This window comes from Amaranthus tricolor, chromosome 6 (genome assembly GCF_026212465.1).
Source record: "Amaranthus tricolor cultivar Red isolate AtriRed21 chromosome 6, ASM2621246v1, whole genome shotgun sequence".
NCBI classification, from domain to species: Eukaryota; Viridiplantae; Streptophyta; class Magnoliopsida; order Caryophyllales; family Amaranthaceae; genus Amaranthus; species Amaranthus tricolor.
The window spans coordinates 30,121,071-30,136,859 of NC_080052.1; the positions used below are offsets into that span (position 1 = coordinate 30,121,071).

Here is a 15,789-nt window from a genome sequence, read left to right on the forward strand (position 1 = left end):
TGTATGTTTAGTAGCAAATTTTAAAAATAATGGAAAAAAAATTAGCGTAATATTTCAGTAAAGTTATTATAATCAACTCAATTAAAACTTAATTAATGCTTGAAATATTTCAGGATATGTTAAATATATTTTATCATGTTCTTTCATACGAGAAATTATACATATTCTTTGCACACATAAAATTATATATTTAAATGAGGAATGAATGAAATTTAAACCGATAACCTTTTTATTATGTTTTCTTCTCATAATGTAAAAGGACTAACTAAGTAGCCTCAAAACTAAGAAAAGCACTAACTAAGAGAGCATGTGATGTTATGTGTGCTTTTCTCATGTGAATTACAAAACAAATACGGGTAGGGTAAAATTGTCTTTTACTTTGAAATATTGCACTTTGTACAGATTTATCGAATGGGATCAGAGTCGTTTGAAAATTTTAAGATTCTGTGTAAATTTTTTTTCTACTTATTTATAGTAAATATATTTACTTTATTAATAAATATAATATATATATTTTTATTAACCTTTTCATATACGACAGAAAGGGAGGAGTAACACGTATATTGGTTAATTGTATAGTTCAATTTTATGCCCCAATTCATGATTTTGATTGTTTAGGTAGCTTACTCTAAAAGGTTTTTTAACCTTTTTTTTATTTACTATTTCATATATACCAATAGAAATTGAATAAAAAAAACTAAATTCCTCTAAGGTAGTCTTGTCGTGCTTCTATTTGGCTATCTAGGGCGGACAAGCGTGTCAGTTCGACCCACTTTCATTTTTGACAGAAGACTTAATGATATTTCAAGTTATTGAAGTGACCCTACATTCCAGCAAGACGTGATTGGTTAATAATTTCATGCGCTTTTGATATCTTTCCCAATTAGTTTTAAAGTGCCAATAAACAGTAAACTTGTTAATTTTTAATCTGACTCGAAAGTAACATTTTTATGTTATTTGCTCCCACATTGCACCCAAGAGGGGCATTTAAAATTTTCTTTTCCATGTTTCATGAAAACATCAAATTTTGATTTCAGTTCATCACTTTTACTTTTACAATATTTTTTAACGATGTTATGTTTTCAGATATTGTGTATTTTATTTCCTTTTAACACTATTCACACATTTTTGATGTCTCTATTATTTTCTTGTGGTAAAAAAATATTTTTATTATTTTCTTAATAATTATGCTAATCTATAGCATAAGAACAGTCCAACAAAAAAGTTTTTTTTCTTTTATATTTTATTTGTCCACTTTACTTTTTATATATATTTTAAAATAAATTTAAAGTCTCAATTCACTTGACTCTACGTCATAAAAATAATTATAATTTATAAAACAATGCATTAAGAAAAATATAACAAAATCCGATATTAATATATTTTGTTTTCAATATATATCTAAAAAATCTAAATTAAATATCTCCTTTCTAAGGTGAAAGAACTTTACTGGAGAAAAAAAAATAAGTAGAGCCATTAATATGTTAATTATTTTGTTATCATAAAATACAATTTGCAATTGAATTCGATTTTAAAACCAATATCACGAATTGCAAAACGCAAATCAAAAGAAATACTGCAATTTTGAGATGCACACTCAAACCGATTTTAGTTTAGTTTAGGGTTTTTTAACTAAAGTTTAACTCTTTAAAATTAGTTTTGAAAACAATAAATGATCATTTTCCATATCCCCTATCTACAATTTGCAGGCTTCTCAATTCTCAAACTTTCAACAACCACAAACTTACGGTATCATTAATCATCTTGATTTTTAATTTTTTTTTTGACCAAATTTACATGTTTGTTGTTTCCGATAATCCCTTTCTTTAATTTTACCATTAACAGTAATCTTTTCTATTTCATTTTCTGCTAATCTTAATGCCCACTAAAACTATGTTGAATTATTGATTGATTAACCATTAATGATTAAAGAATTAGCATCCCTTTTGAAGTTCCTCAATTTAGCCCAGTAATACTTGATTTTAGTATTGTTGTATGGACTTTTCATCTATAATTGCTAGGAATTTATGAATCCTCGAAGTGGGTCATGCTAACACTTAGCTAATTTGAACTTAAATTCTGCTTAATTTTAGTGTAATTGCTGATATTTAATTGAAAAGTTTTGTTCTTTATCGACTGAACTTTTCAGATTTTCTGCTATCTTTTGCTAGGTGTTGTGTTTGAAATTGTGTTGCCATTATGCATATGTACTTGGTGGTTAATGTGGTTTCTTTGAAATAATTAAGTAATGATTTAAATTGAAATTGTGTTATATTTGATTATATTAGTAATTACTGATATTAAATGGAAAAGTTGGGTTATTTTTCTGATGAACTTTTGATATTTTCAGTTTTTGTTTGCAAATTTATGTATTGGAAATTGTGTTGCCATACCATATGTATTTGGCGGGTAATGTGATGTTTTGAAATAATTGAGTAATGATTTAATTTCTTTAATCACTTTTGTAATTCAATGCTTGTTTGTGTAGATATAAAGTAGAAAGGTTTAAGAGCGTCATATGATTGGGAAGATGTCAACGGCGAAACCTGTTAGGAAATTGGTTTCTTCTGTCATCCTTGATTTAGACGGCACTCTTCTTAATACAGGTAAAAGAAACTTTGATGGGTGGTCTTGTTGAATGCTTATAAAGTTTTTCTGATTGGGATTTGTGTATTTGCACTCTTGAAAATGTGACTGTAGTTGGCATGGAAATGTTAAGGAAGCATAAATTTCCATTGTGTTTCTATCTATGACATAGTTAGTAATTACCCATCTGTTTTAAGGCATTATTTCCCTCAACATAAAGAGGTCAATATACATTTTTGTAACATAATCTACTTTAGAAAGGTCTATTGCATTGTCACGTGATTCACTAATCTCCTAGCAAATCATGAATCAAAAAGAGCAAATTAATCTCCTAGCAAATCATGAATCAAAAAGAGCAAATTATGGTTGTTTTTGGACTATTTTAGAGTCATTTTGAGCGAATTGCGAATTCAAAAAGCGAATTAATCGGCGAATCATGCTACACTGGCCTGTTGTGTTGAGCTTTTGAAAATTGAATCTTAACTTTTTGTATTATCGTTCTCATTTCATGTTCTTTGTGGATTGCTTTTGTAGTTATGCTAGTGTAGAGTGGAATATGAGGAGAGAGAGATGAGAGTCCGTGTGTTAGGTAGTGAGGGAAAACCTTTGATAGTTAATTGCTTACTGTTGCTATTCTAGTATTAGAGGTTTGTCTACACATGGCAGCTATATGGAAAAGATATTGACGAAGCGGTGTCTGATTTGCGGTGAAAATACGTTTCTCATGTTTTAAGTTTTGATTAGTTGATGGTGACTGGGAAGCAATCTGTTCTGAAAGCTACCTATATTTGTTGTTTGCGATCCACTGTACATGACTGAAATTATTTTCAGGGCTTAAGTATTCACTTAGTGAATGATAGTTTATTGAATCTATAGGTGCTTACTCTCTTTAATGGATGGGCACATTTGATCAATGTTTACATATTCCTTGCTTATTTGAGTTCATTTCCTGTTTTGAGGTGTTCGTCCTTGCATTTGAGATGCATCTATGTGCTTCTTTAGCTTTTCAAATAATCCTGAATAATGAATGCTGTTTAGTACTTAATGTTGATTTAGTTTTAATTTTAGGACAGATGGAGTAGTAACCAATGTTTTGAGGAGCTACTTGGTTAAATATGGAAAGCAGTGGGATGGAAGAGAGGCACTTAAGATAGCTGGAAGGACCCCTTTGGAAGCATCTGCTGCTGTTGTTGAAGCTTATGAACTACCTTGCACCACAGAGGAATTTGTTAAAGAATTCACCCCAATGTTCTCTGATCAGTAATTCTCTTTTTACAATCTCATATCTCTGGTCGGAAATGATGCTTCTACAAGAATTACTATTCAAAACTTTTGCATTACTGTACTTGTATTATCTTGCTCTTTGCTCAATGTTCATTAGAAAATATTAAGTGATCATTCCTCTCATTTTAGTCTTGACTTTAGTTTTTCTTCTATGTATTAGTGATTATTTCACTCACTTCGGTTAGTGGACATATTCAGATGATTGTTTCATATTTATATTTTTGCTTCATTTTCTTATGTCGAATTATTCTCCTCTATAAGTAGTCTCTTTTTAATTTTTTAATTTAATCATTCTGGTCATTTACACTTATTTATGTGAAGTTATCGAGTATATTTTAAGTCAAACCTTTTTGTTATTAAAAGGGTAAGGTTGTGTAGATGTGACCCCTTAATCTAGCCTAGGTGGGAGCTACTTAATGATGCTCGTAATGGAATGTTGTTGCAACTATCTTGGTCATGATATGGTCTAATTATGTTGGGTGGTAGTCTCTTATGTTTTGGGCTTAGCTTTCATTTGGGAAAATGATATGGTATTGTTCGATGATGTGTACATAAATGTTTAATCATTTCTTTGTTATTAGAGGTGTTTAAAACAGACCTGATAACCCAAAATTTATCCGACCTTATAACCGAACCCGATTTGACCTGACTTTAAAAATGATTTACAAGTATGCAAAAAACAATATGGACACAAAACCCGATTTTAAACAGAACCGAAAAACCTAATTCGAAATCAACCCGATGACCTGAATGAATACTTCTTTTTGTGATCGTTGTTCATGGAGTTGAGGCAGCACAGTTCCCACTTGAATAGTCTTGGTGAACTATAATGAAATATGTGATCCTTATATAAGTTTATCTCTTGCTGAGTACTTGTAGGTTGGCATGTTTCATCTTGTTGTTGGGTATTTGTAGTCTCTTGAACATGTCATTTCCATTTTGTCTGTAGCTGGAGCAATATCAAAGCTCTTCCTGGAGCTAACCGGTTGATTAATCATTTGTGCGCACATGGAATACCAATCGCCTTGGCTTCTAACTCTTCTAGATCTAACATAGAGGAAAAAATATCCAGTCATGGTATGTATATATGTTTTTAACATTTTTTTATCGATGACATTGTTGTCTAAGACAATGAAAATTCATCGTAAGAGTTTGAGGACTCTTTGAATCTGGGTATATTTCTCTATTCAGCATTATACACTTATACTCATTTTTCCATTTGCAGGATGGAAGGAATCATTTAATGTCATAATTGGTGGAGATGAAGTAAAAGCCGGGAAGCCTTCTCCTGATATGTGAGTAAGAGTATACTTACAAGCTTGTTTTTTGAATATAGTACCTTTGTATCTATCCTCTCTTCCTTTTGCATGATAACTGTGACGGCCCGTTTGGTTAGTAGTACTAAATAGTGGTAATGAGAATGATTTATAGTGTAAACCTTCATCAAAAGTCTCATGTCATTCCCATGGTAATGAAACTTTGATCACAAAAAGGTTCTTTTGTTTACAAATTTTCATTACCACCTAATACCATATCTGCCAATGGTAATCCATTGGAATGAAATTTATGAAGAAAATGAGATGATTGAAGTTGGACAAGCATGACCATCAATGTAGCATTTGTTCGAGGAACAATGTTCCATGAAATAGAAGAGGAATTGAACAGTAATTGTGCCTCATCTAGGTGTTATATTTTCAATTGGCAGATTTCTCGAAGCAGCCAAACAACTTAATGTTCAACCTTCCAAATGCCTAGTCATTGAAGATTCTATGTAAGTGTGCTACAAAAAATAATAATGCGGAATACCGTGCTTACTTATGGTTAATTTTTCATGGTTAGCTCTATATTTCACGCTTTATTTCATATATTGTATTTGGAATAGAATGTCACAAGTTTAATTGTCTGGCTGATTTAGACCCGGTGTTACTGCTGGCAAGGCTGCTGGAATGGAGGTGGTTGCTGTGCCATCAATTCCGAAACAATCGCATCTCTACACGATGGCAGACGAAGTCATAAATTCTCTATTGGATCTTTATCCAGAGCAATGGGGCTTGCCTCCTTTTGAAGATTGTACTGCAATGAACCTAAATCTTAAAATCAATTCTATGATATAATAATCAGCGTACTAACCCCAAAATAGCAGTATATGTCGCTGAATATGTACATCACTAAATGCAGGGATTGAAGGAACCCTTCCTGTAGAGCCTTGGCACATTGGTGGTCCTGTCATTAAGGGATTTGGCCGTGGCTCAAAGGTACTTGGCATCCCCACAGGTGTGTCTTATTTCTTTGCTAGTATTCTTGCTGCTATGATATTAATCTCTTTGACATCTAGTCGACTACCATGTTTGAGCTTGACAGTTGACATTTGCGTATTTGTTTGCTGAGTCCACAACTTTCCTTTGATGATGCTTGGATAGAATTTGACTTCAAACCAGAAAGTTTGCCGGAGCAGATTGAATAAATTGGAAACTGAAACCCGATCATTTGAGTTTTGTGATTGAGGAACCATATTTGAGATTGTACAAGCATTCATTGAGTCATTTTAGTTGAAGCTAGTTGATTTCTTATGTCAAAATCTGAATACTAAAACATGATTAGGGGTGTTCAATGGAAGGATAAGGGCCAGGCTGGACTTAAGTAAATATAAGCCGGGTTGGATAAGTGCCCTTTAAACTTATTATGGGCTTTAAATTGGTCGGGTTTTGAAAGCGCGGTCCAGCCCAACCTGGCCTACTTTTATTACTATAAATTAATTAAGTTAATGTTAATTATGCTATTTATAAAGGCCCGTTTTTGACCCTTATTGCACTCTAATATAGCCCGCTTCATTTTAACTATAGTAGAGCCCTTTTTGGCCCGGCCCTTACAAAGCCCTTTTAAAAGCAAGCCGGATTAGGGCTCAAAATGGGGCCCAGCCCATTGAACACCCTAAACATGATCAACATTTTTACGTGTTTTATCATACGTCTTTAGCATCTTAGAGGCCATATGTTGGTGGATTTGTTTTTGTCTGCTTCATGTTGTTCTTAGAGGCCTTCAGAATCTGTCTACAAGTGACTGCAATCCTAAGTTCAATCAAAAGAGCTTGTTCAATTTGTAAAGATGCATTATAATTCATAACCTGATATCGCATAAGAACCTTATATCGTATGTTCTGATCATATCTCCAATGTTTTGTAGCTAATTTATCCTTAGAGGGCTACTCAAATCTTCTATCGGAACATCCATCTGGTGTATACTTTGGTTGGGCTGCTGTTTCTAAAAGAGGAGTTTACAAGATGGTTATGAGCATCGGCTGGAACCCATACTTCAACAATCCAGAGAAAACTATTGTGAGTGCAAAATGAAATATCGATCCACTGTTCAAACCTATTTGTTTTTTTTTTTTTTTTTGTATAATGAGTCGTGAGTGTAGCATTAATATCCGAGACCCTTTTGATTTTCGAAGGAACCTTGGTTGCTTCACGAATTCAAGGATGATTTTTACGGGGAAGAATTGCGCCTTCTTGTTGTTGGTTATATACGACCAGAGGTAAAATATTACGATTTCATCATCCACTTTCCATCCTTATCAATTAGCCAGGATTATTTATAACCTTTTCGAACATGATTATAGGCCAATTTTCCTTCTCTGGAAAGCCTTATATCAAAGATTTATGATGACCGAAAAATAGCTGAACAGGCACTCGAGCGTCCTATCTACTCAAAGTACAAAGACGACCCCTATTTGAATAGCTTGTTGGAGGCCACTTGTAGCATAACTCATTCTTGAGTTGCAATCAACAGCATATTATGAATTATATTCATCGACTTCTATTGTGTTTGGTAATTGGGAATATGATTCCAATCGTAAAAACGTTGCAGCAGTAAATTTCTGCTATGTATGTATAATGTACTAATATTTTCAAGCATGTCGACTCGTGTATATGAATAAAGTGGCTCTTAGCTTCATCAGTGCCCTTTGTGACCGAAGAAGCAAAGCGTTGTCTCTAGGAGTGCTGATGGTGCACTTTTTGCAGTGTGATGTTTGTCGATTGGAAATCAAAGGTTCAACCATTTATACCGACACCTGTTTGCTACATTCTTAATGCCGATTGTATTTTTTGCAGTGTGATGTTTGTCGATTTTTCGAAGCTTGAACCATTTTTACCAACAACCTATTTGCTCTATTCTTAATGCCGATGGTGCACTTTTTGCAATGTGATGTTTGTGATTGGAAATCGAAGCGTGAACCACTTTCACTGATAACCTGTATTGCTGCGTTTTTTTGCACAAATGAACAATGCAGATGTCTTTAGGGGTTTGAAACTTGTACTCCCTCCTATTCATTGATTTAGGGACATTTCCCTTTTGCACTAATAATTAGGTGGGGTGGAGGACTACTTAAAAGTGGGTGGAAAACTCACTTTTTCCATAAAAGATATTGGTATTTATGTATTATAGTGTTGTTGTAGTAAAGGTAAATGGGTAAAAAAAATGACAAAAATAGAAATGGAACAATCATTAATTAACCCAATAAAGAAATGTCCCTAAATCAATAAATAGGGAGTATGATTTTTTCTTTTTTTTTAAATGATTCCAACTATTAATTTGCTAAGTTTTTATGAGTTTTAAACATTATGATTTTCATTACATTTATATTGTATAATCGGATAAAAATAAGTTTTGTATAGATTTAGTTCACTCTTAAATATTACACGCCTTTTAAAAAAATTTGCTCACTTTCTACTTAAAACAGTTGTTATACTCTTTAAATAAAGAGGTGTGTAATATTTTAGTATAGAATAAGTCCATAAAATATTTTTACACTTTAATAAATAATGTGATATGAAATGGCGTTATCTACCTACAAGTTCTCTAATTGGAAGGCATAGTGGGAGTGAATTAAAAAATAAAAATTAAATTGCATTTATCTATATCATTTAGATCAGCTCATTAACTATAATTATTGTATTTCCTCTATATTTTATTTGTATTGAAAATTTTCACATATTTCAAACAAACATTTATAAAAAACACATATGACAGTTATTAACCGAACTCTTCATTTACCTTCGAGTATTTGTTTTAGTTCCTCGACACTCAAAATAAGTGATTTTAGACCAAAATTCTATTTATTTTTTTTTTTCAGAATTTAAGACACTCGTGTGTATACATATGGGAAATTGTAAAGAAAGCATGGAACGTGCAGAAAAGTGGATGGGGCAATCATAGAAAGAAAGTGTACGCAATAATGGGGATGGATCGAGATGGAGATGCTAAAAATGATACTTCCAAATCCCATGTGCCAATTTTGATGGTGTCATACCCAACTGAGTTGGCCACATCTCACTATAAGTGGAACTCTTATGACTTATGAGTATCACAACATGCATACAATTTTGTAACCACCACTTAGATCTCTTTGCCCTAACTTTCCCTTAGAAAATACATCATGGACTCACTAACTGCATTATTTTTTTACATTTTCAATTATGCTTATTTCATTTTATAAATCACTTTCTTTTAATTAATTTTATTTATTGTAAGGTGTAAATTAGGTAAACTAATATGTATTGTAGGGTAGACTAGAAGCATGAATGATGTTACATGTGATTTATGTACACACTTGGATATCATGATCACTCTTTGATTAAGAAATTGTACTAAGTTGTTTTCGTTATATACATAATAATCACATATATTATGATCTTGTGCATCTATTCTTTGAAGAATAGGTTCCTTGTAGAATATTATTCAATAAAATCTAATTTCAAAAAGAATTATACTCCTTCTCACTACAAGAAATAGTCACAAGTACAAATGGGACAAACATAAAAAATTGTGAGTAAAAGTTGTAAAAATGAATATTTTAAGAGCAAATGAGAGAAACGCATGAATAAATATAGTCGATCAAATCATCAGGTTTAACACTAAATTGAAATCTGATTGTTTTTATTATCGAGTAGAGAGAGGAAAGACTGAAAAGAAAAGGCTATATGAGAATTGAATTCAAAATATTTTCTAAAAAGTGACAATTTCCAAAAATAAAAAGGTTGAACTAGTGTTAGTTGGCAAAGATGTAAAACAAAATCATTTATTTGACTCGGAACTAATCTAAATTCTCATCCAGGCGAAAGTGAATAAATCCCACTTCACAAACAAGATTAGTAGGACACCATAAATTGCGCCTACAAAAAAACATTGACAACGAAGGCGTCACCAATAATGGGCACAAAATGGGTTTTGGGTGGCAATTGGTAATTTGGTATTATTTTATCACAAATTCTTGTGAAAAACGGTCTTTTAGAAAGACCATTTTTAATTGGGTCGGACTATTATATATTTTTTAAAATATTATAAGTAGACATTAAGAATGATGTAAATAAACATTTAAGATATTAAAAGTAGACATTAAAGATAATGTAAATAGGCATTAAAAATACGGTAAGTAGATATTAATTTTTAATCAGATGGGCTTGAAATATGTCTTTTAAAGAGACGGTTTCTCAAGAGATTAGCTGTTTTTCCATACCAGTAATCCATCCATTCATAAATACTAAGTACCTTTGTTCTGATATAGCTCCTATAAAAGTATTTTTTGTACTGTTCGTTATTTAAATTTATTTTATATATTGCGACTAATATATATATATATATATACATATATATATATATATATATATATATATATATATATTATAGTCAAATGAGATGTTGTTTAAATCATCTAATCATACTTCCTCTGTTCTATTATACTTATTATTGATAGTGAAGTCTTCCACACAACATGTCAAAATTAGATATAAATATTTCAAAACTTTGGAAAAATATTTTTACAATCTTAAATTTTTAAGATTTTTCATTATGTTCAAGATATATATAATCACAATCGCATTAAAAAAGCATTAATAAATACTTATAATGAAATAGATAAGATATAATCTATGATCGGAACCTTCCTCAAGAGTTGACGCGTATTGACTCCTTTACACCCTATCCCACACTAGTCTACCATTTCTCATTCAATACTCTATTGGATTCCATTTTTATTACTAGAAGCTTGGACCTTTGGTAATTGGTTCGTTGCCTTTAAACCAACAGCTACAGCCGCCATTCTAATTTAACGATTAGTCCAATTAGTTGGCGTTCATATTGGGTCAACCCCCATTATTCTAAATTCATCCCATCAATTTCTACTATCTTCACATTTTCACCCCTTCTCCATCTTATTTATTCATATATTTGTCCTCTATTATTGTTTTACACTTTGCACTCATTATAATCTTAACCTAGTGGTATTTTTTAAATAAAATTAGTAATATATATATATATATATATATATATATATATATATATATATATATATATATATATATATATATATATATATATATATTATAGAGTGAGAGATAGGATCAAATAAGAAGGATTTTAAAATGAGAAGGGTAAGAAAGATTTTTGTTTGATTTTGTTTTGTTAATATATACAAAAAAAATACTATGTTATAAATTAAAAATTTTTTTTAAATTATTTCATAGTTACCTTTCTATGTAATATGATTACTTTTACAATTATGTGTTTTTGGAATCGTGACCATAATTTTTTTTCATTTTAGTGAAATTAAAGGGTGTAAATATCTTCTTACCCTTCTCATTTTCAAACCCTTCTCATTGGATTCCTCATATATATATATATATATATATATATATATATATATATATAAGCGATCAAAACTAAAAATATGTGTGCATATAAACTTAAAATGTGTACATATTTGGTGGCAATTAAATAACTAAACATTTGATAAAAAAATATACATACATGTTTATTTTAAGTTTAAAATTTTTATCCATACATAACTCATTAAATAAACAAATCAGGTAGGAAAGACTATTAGCATGTCGGATTAGCTTTTACTGGGACTATATAAGTAGAGTAATCTTACATTATTTAAGATGCTTCAGTGAGAAAATTTGTTTTTTTGCTGTTGTTTTCATTTTTTTAAGGAAAGGAGTATATATGTGAGAATTAAATTTATATTTTTTTCTTAAATATAATACTGTGGATTTATATTTATTAATTTTCATGAGCAAGCTGCAAGTATAGATGTTAAAACAATAAGTTATCACCACTTATTCCAAGCTTGTCGGATCAATTAACACGGTGTGCAATTTGACACCACGTCTTCAAAACTAAACGAAAAAATAATAATTCTCCACCATTATTATTGGCACTATCTTTTAATCTGTAATCGTACACTAGTGATTTTTTTTAAATAAACCCCGGCCATATAATAAAAAAGGGGAATTTCATCATATACATGTTAAAAGGTATGATTAAATAAACATAGTATAATAATGAATGAGTAGAAATCACACAAGTCCCTTACATAGTTACATTATTTCATAGAGAAGTACTAATAGTGTAATTTAAGATGCTTTTGTGAGAAGAAAAACTCTAAAACTTTCACTATAGTTTTGAGACAATTAATACATCACTAATTCTTAAATGAGACGTTCTCACAGTGAGATCATTTTTATTGGACTGGTCCAATATATTTTTTTTATCTTAAAGTGCTCACTTATGACATTAAAGTGATTACTTAAAATTTTAAAATAATTACTTTTTATGGTTTTAGAGTGATTACTTATAACCTTAAAACAATCACTTACGATCGTAAAGTAATTAATTAAATTAATGGGCTAATTATAACCTTAAAACAATCACTAATTATAGCTTGGGCCAGGGTTGTGATTTTCGACCAATTAACTAAATTGGTTATGTTTGGGTCATATGAGTTATGACCTTTTTATATATGACAACGCTTGAACTCAAATCCGACTCAATCTGATTTGTTTGACAGGCCTGATAAATTCTTATTTGTGCATGAACAATTTTTTTTTTTGAGCTGAGTAATCTGATCTGTTTGAGAGGCCTAGTAAATTTTATTTGTGCATCAATATTTTTTTTTTTTTTTTTTGAGTTGAGAGAATGAACAATGTAAAACCTTATTTAGAAGTAAGTAGATTATAAATACATCATTATTGATTGTATATACTGATGCTTCTAATCTTACTCTATACGGAGTACGACTTTATTTCCAAAGTAAAGTCGTGTTAAAGGGTGTATAATCAATAATAGAGAACAACGTGTAATGATGATATAAAGGGTGGAAAAGTTTCTTTTACATGTTATTTAGATGCTTTTGTGAAAAGAAACTTATGCTTTTGTCTTCACTAAATTGTTACATCTATGAATCTTCTCATCAATTATAATTTATTTAATTATATGGGAAAAATACATTTTACTCCTAACTTTATATCTACTAATACAATACAATAAACTTAAGATATTCAATGAATCGTACCTAATTAAAGATCAATATCAAGATTTAAACTTGAAATTAAAACACTAATGATCTTTTACGGTTTTACTTACTAAATTAATTACAATTTTTCTAACCTATGCACCTACATAAGTTTAGATAATAAATTTGATAATTATTTTGAATGTTTTTTATAGGAAGATATTTATTTTGCATTTAATAAAAAATATCTTATAAAATGTGCACAAAAATAATAATATTTTAGAAAATATTCTTAAAGAAATTAAAAATAGAAACCTGGTATAATTAACATTAGGAAACATTATATGACACTCCTATTAATTAAAATCCAACTTTATTACCATTAGAATGATAACACATTTTATTAAATTAGTGGCAAATATAGATATTAACATAGGATAAGTCAAACATTTATCTTTGTATGTGATCTTAACTCACTAGATAACTGAGGGTCATTCTTCTAACTTATGAGTCATATACTTCATATTATACACTGCAAAATCAATTTTATTGTAAATCAAATACTTACTATAGGTAGGTAGGTCTAAACCTAAATTTTCCTAATTAAAATTAACACTATATTTATTCAAATTTTTAATATTCATTATTTTTGCTCTAGGAGCAATAAGCATTCTAGAAATTCTATTAAGCCATTATAAAGTGCAAGAGGTTGAGGAACTAGTACACGGTACACCTAATCCTTAATCATGAAGATAGAACTTACACATGGATGTTGTTAAAAAATAAAATATACATTGTACTTGCAACAAGAAAGATAATGATGCAAATCAAAAATAATTTAAATTATGTACTTTAATTAAAATATAAAATACGAAGAAGAAAACAATTAATGAAAAAACAAAGGTTTAGCGGAGTGAAATAGGAATCAAATTTCGGGATTAGTGACAACCAAATTATGCTTATCAACAACTTGGAAAGCATATTCAGTAATCATCCGCATAAACATGATTTTACTTTTGGATAATTCAACATTTAGACATTATATTATAATTAAAGTTCTATAAGGATTATAAGTTTATAAATGTATGCAATATTTTTATTCATGAGATGCTCTCATATATGAGTTAAATATTTTCTTCGTTTTATTTATTTATTTGACTTTTTATGCAACATAATGCGTTATTTTGATAATTTATATATTGAATTATGCATAATTAAAATTTTAAAAAGTTGATATTATGAAAATATGCAGTTAAAAAATTCAAACAAGATCCTACTTAACTATATTTTCTTATAAATTAGCCAAAATATATTTTAAAATAAATTTAAACGATAAATAATATCAATATCCTAACAAATATTTCTGAAGTATGTATAATGTTACATGTCAAATATTTCCGTATAAAGCATTAAAACATTTTATATTCCATTATTTTAGAAATTTATCACAAAACTATATGTCAATTGATTTATGAATATTCAATTTATAAATTATAGGTGATTTAAGTAGGGGTGAAAAATCGATTTGATTTCCCAACAATAAACATTGTAGAGTATATATATATATATATATATATATATATATATATATATATATATATATATATATATATATATATATATATATATATATATATATATATATATATATATATATATATATATATATATATATATATATATATATATATATATATATATATATATATATATATATATATATGTATATGAGATTTTAAGTTTAATCCTTGCTTGTACAAGCAACATTTTAAACTTATTAATTTTAGGATATAAATGCAAATTAAGAACTTAAGTAATTTAATACATCAAACTTAATTAATTTAATTTAATTAATAGACAACTACTCGGAGACTAAGAGTACTTAGATGTGACATCATCAACTAAAATTGTTAAATAAATAATAAATTAATAAATGGTAGAATTTGAGCCCTGTCAGCTAGTTTAATAACCATTTAATATCCATTTAAAAGAAAATTAATATTGCCTAATCATCGATCAAGGCGAAGATAAGATGATAAAAATGGATGAAGTCAATATATAATTAGGATTTGAGAATCACAAGAAATATACTCTGATGGAGTTGGGATAATGTTGGAGTTTGATAAAATACTCCTACCACTACCACTATATACAAAATAAATAAAAAAAAGCAAATGAATATTGTTGTCTTTTGATGATAAAACTTGCAACAAAATAAAACTATCACAACTAAATAAATATTTTGAAATAAAAATATTTCTTCGTTCAAACTATGGTTATTATATTTAGATTTCAGATTTAATTAAATCATTTTTTTACTTTCACTATATTTTTTATGCATATATATAAAAGATTATTCGTTTATGTTGAATTTGTATATTATAAGATGTTGGTTGATAAAAAAGTAATACGAAAAGAAAGAGTTTAATATTTGATCAATTGCTGCTTGTCTTACAAAAATATTAAAAAAATTAGATTAATTATCTATACAAATTTCACATCAAGTGTGTCGTCATTTGATAATTTTGCATCTATATATCCCACTACATCCAACCTTAATGTAAGACTTGTGCTCATCACAATAAAGACCAACGTAAAAGGACTACACCAGCAACTAGGGGTATCTA

At 29.2% G+C, this 15,789-nt stretch overlaps 1 protein-coding gene across 1 annotated transcript; it reads left to right on the top strand.

Annotated features, from left to right (window-relative positions):
* Positions 1–1,441: 1,441 nt before the first annotated feature.
* On the top strand, positions 1,442–7,939 carry LOC130814932 (bifunctional riboflavin kinase/FMN phosphatase). Its single transcript, XM_057681218.1, has 11 exons — positions 1,442–1,749; positions 2,489–2,606; positions 3,660–3,846; positions 4,820–4,947; positions 5,096–5,165; positions 5,576–5,641; positions 5,786–5,940; positions 6,049–6,144; positions 7,054–7,205; positions 7,322–7,405; positions 7,490–7,939. Exons 2-11 carry the CDS (start codon positions 2,519–2,521, stop codon positions 7,643–7,645), a joined length of 1,182 nt encoding a protein of 393 aa, XP_057537201.1. The 5' UTR covers positions 1,442–1,749; positions 2,489–2,518; the 3' UTR covers positions 7,646–7,939.
* The last annotated feature ends 7,850 nt before the right edge of the window (positions 7,940–15,789 follow it).

Excerpts from the sequence above, each read along its gene's own strand:
- LOC130814932 (XM_057681218.1), top strand. The coding sequence starts at position 2,519 with ATGATTGGGAAGATGTCAACGGCGAAACCTGTTAGGAAATTGGTTTCT. Across the intron at positions 5,941-6,048 it reads CTTGCCTCCTTTTGAAGATT|GGATTGAAGGAACCCTTCCT; the intron begins GTACTGCAATGA and ends CACTAAATGCAG. Across the intron at positions 7,206-7,321 it reads ACAATCCAGAGAAAACTATT|GAACCTTGGTTGCTTCACGA; the intron begins GTGAGTGCAAAA and ends TGATTTTCGAAG.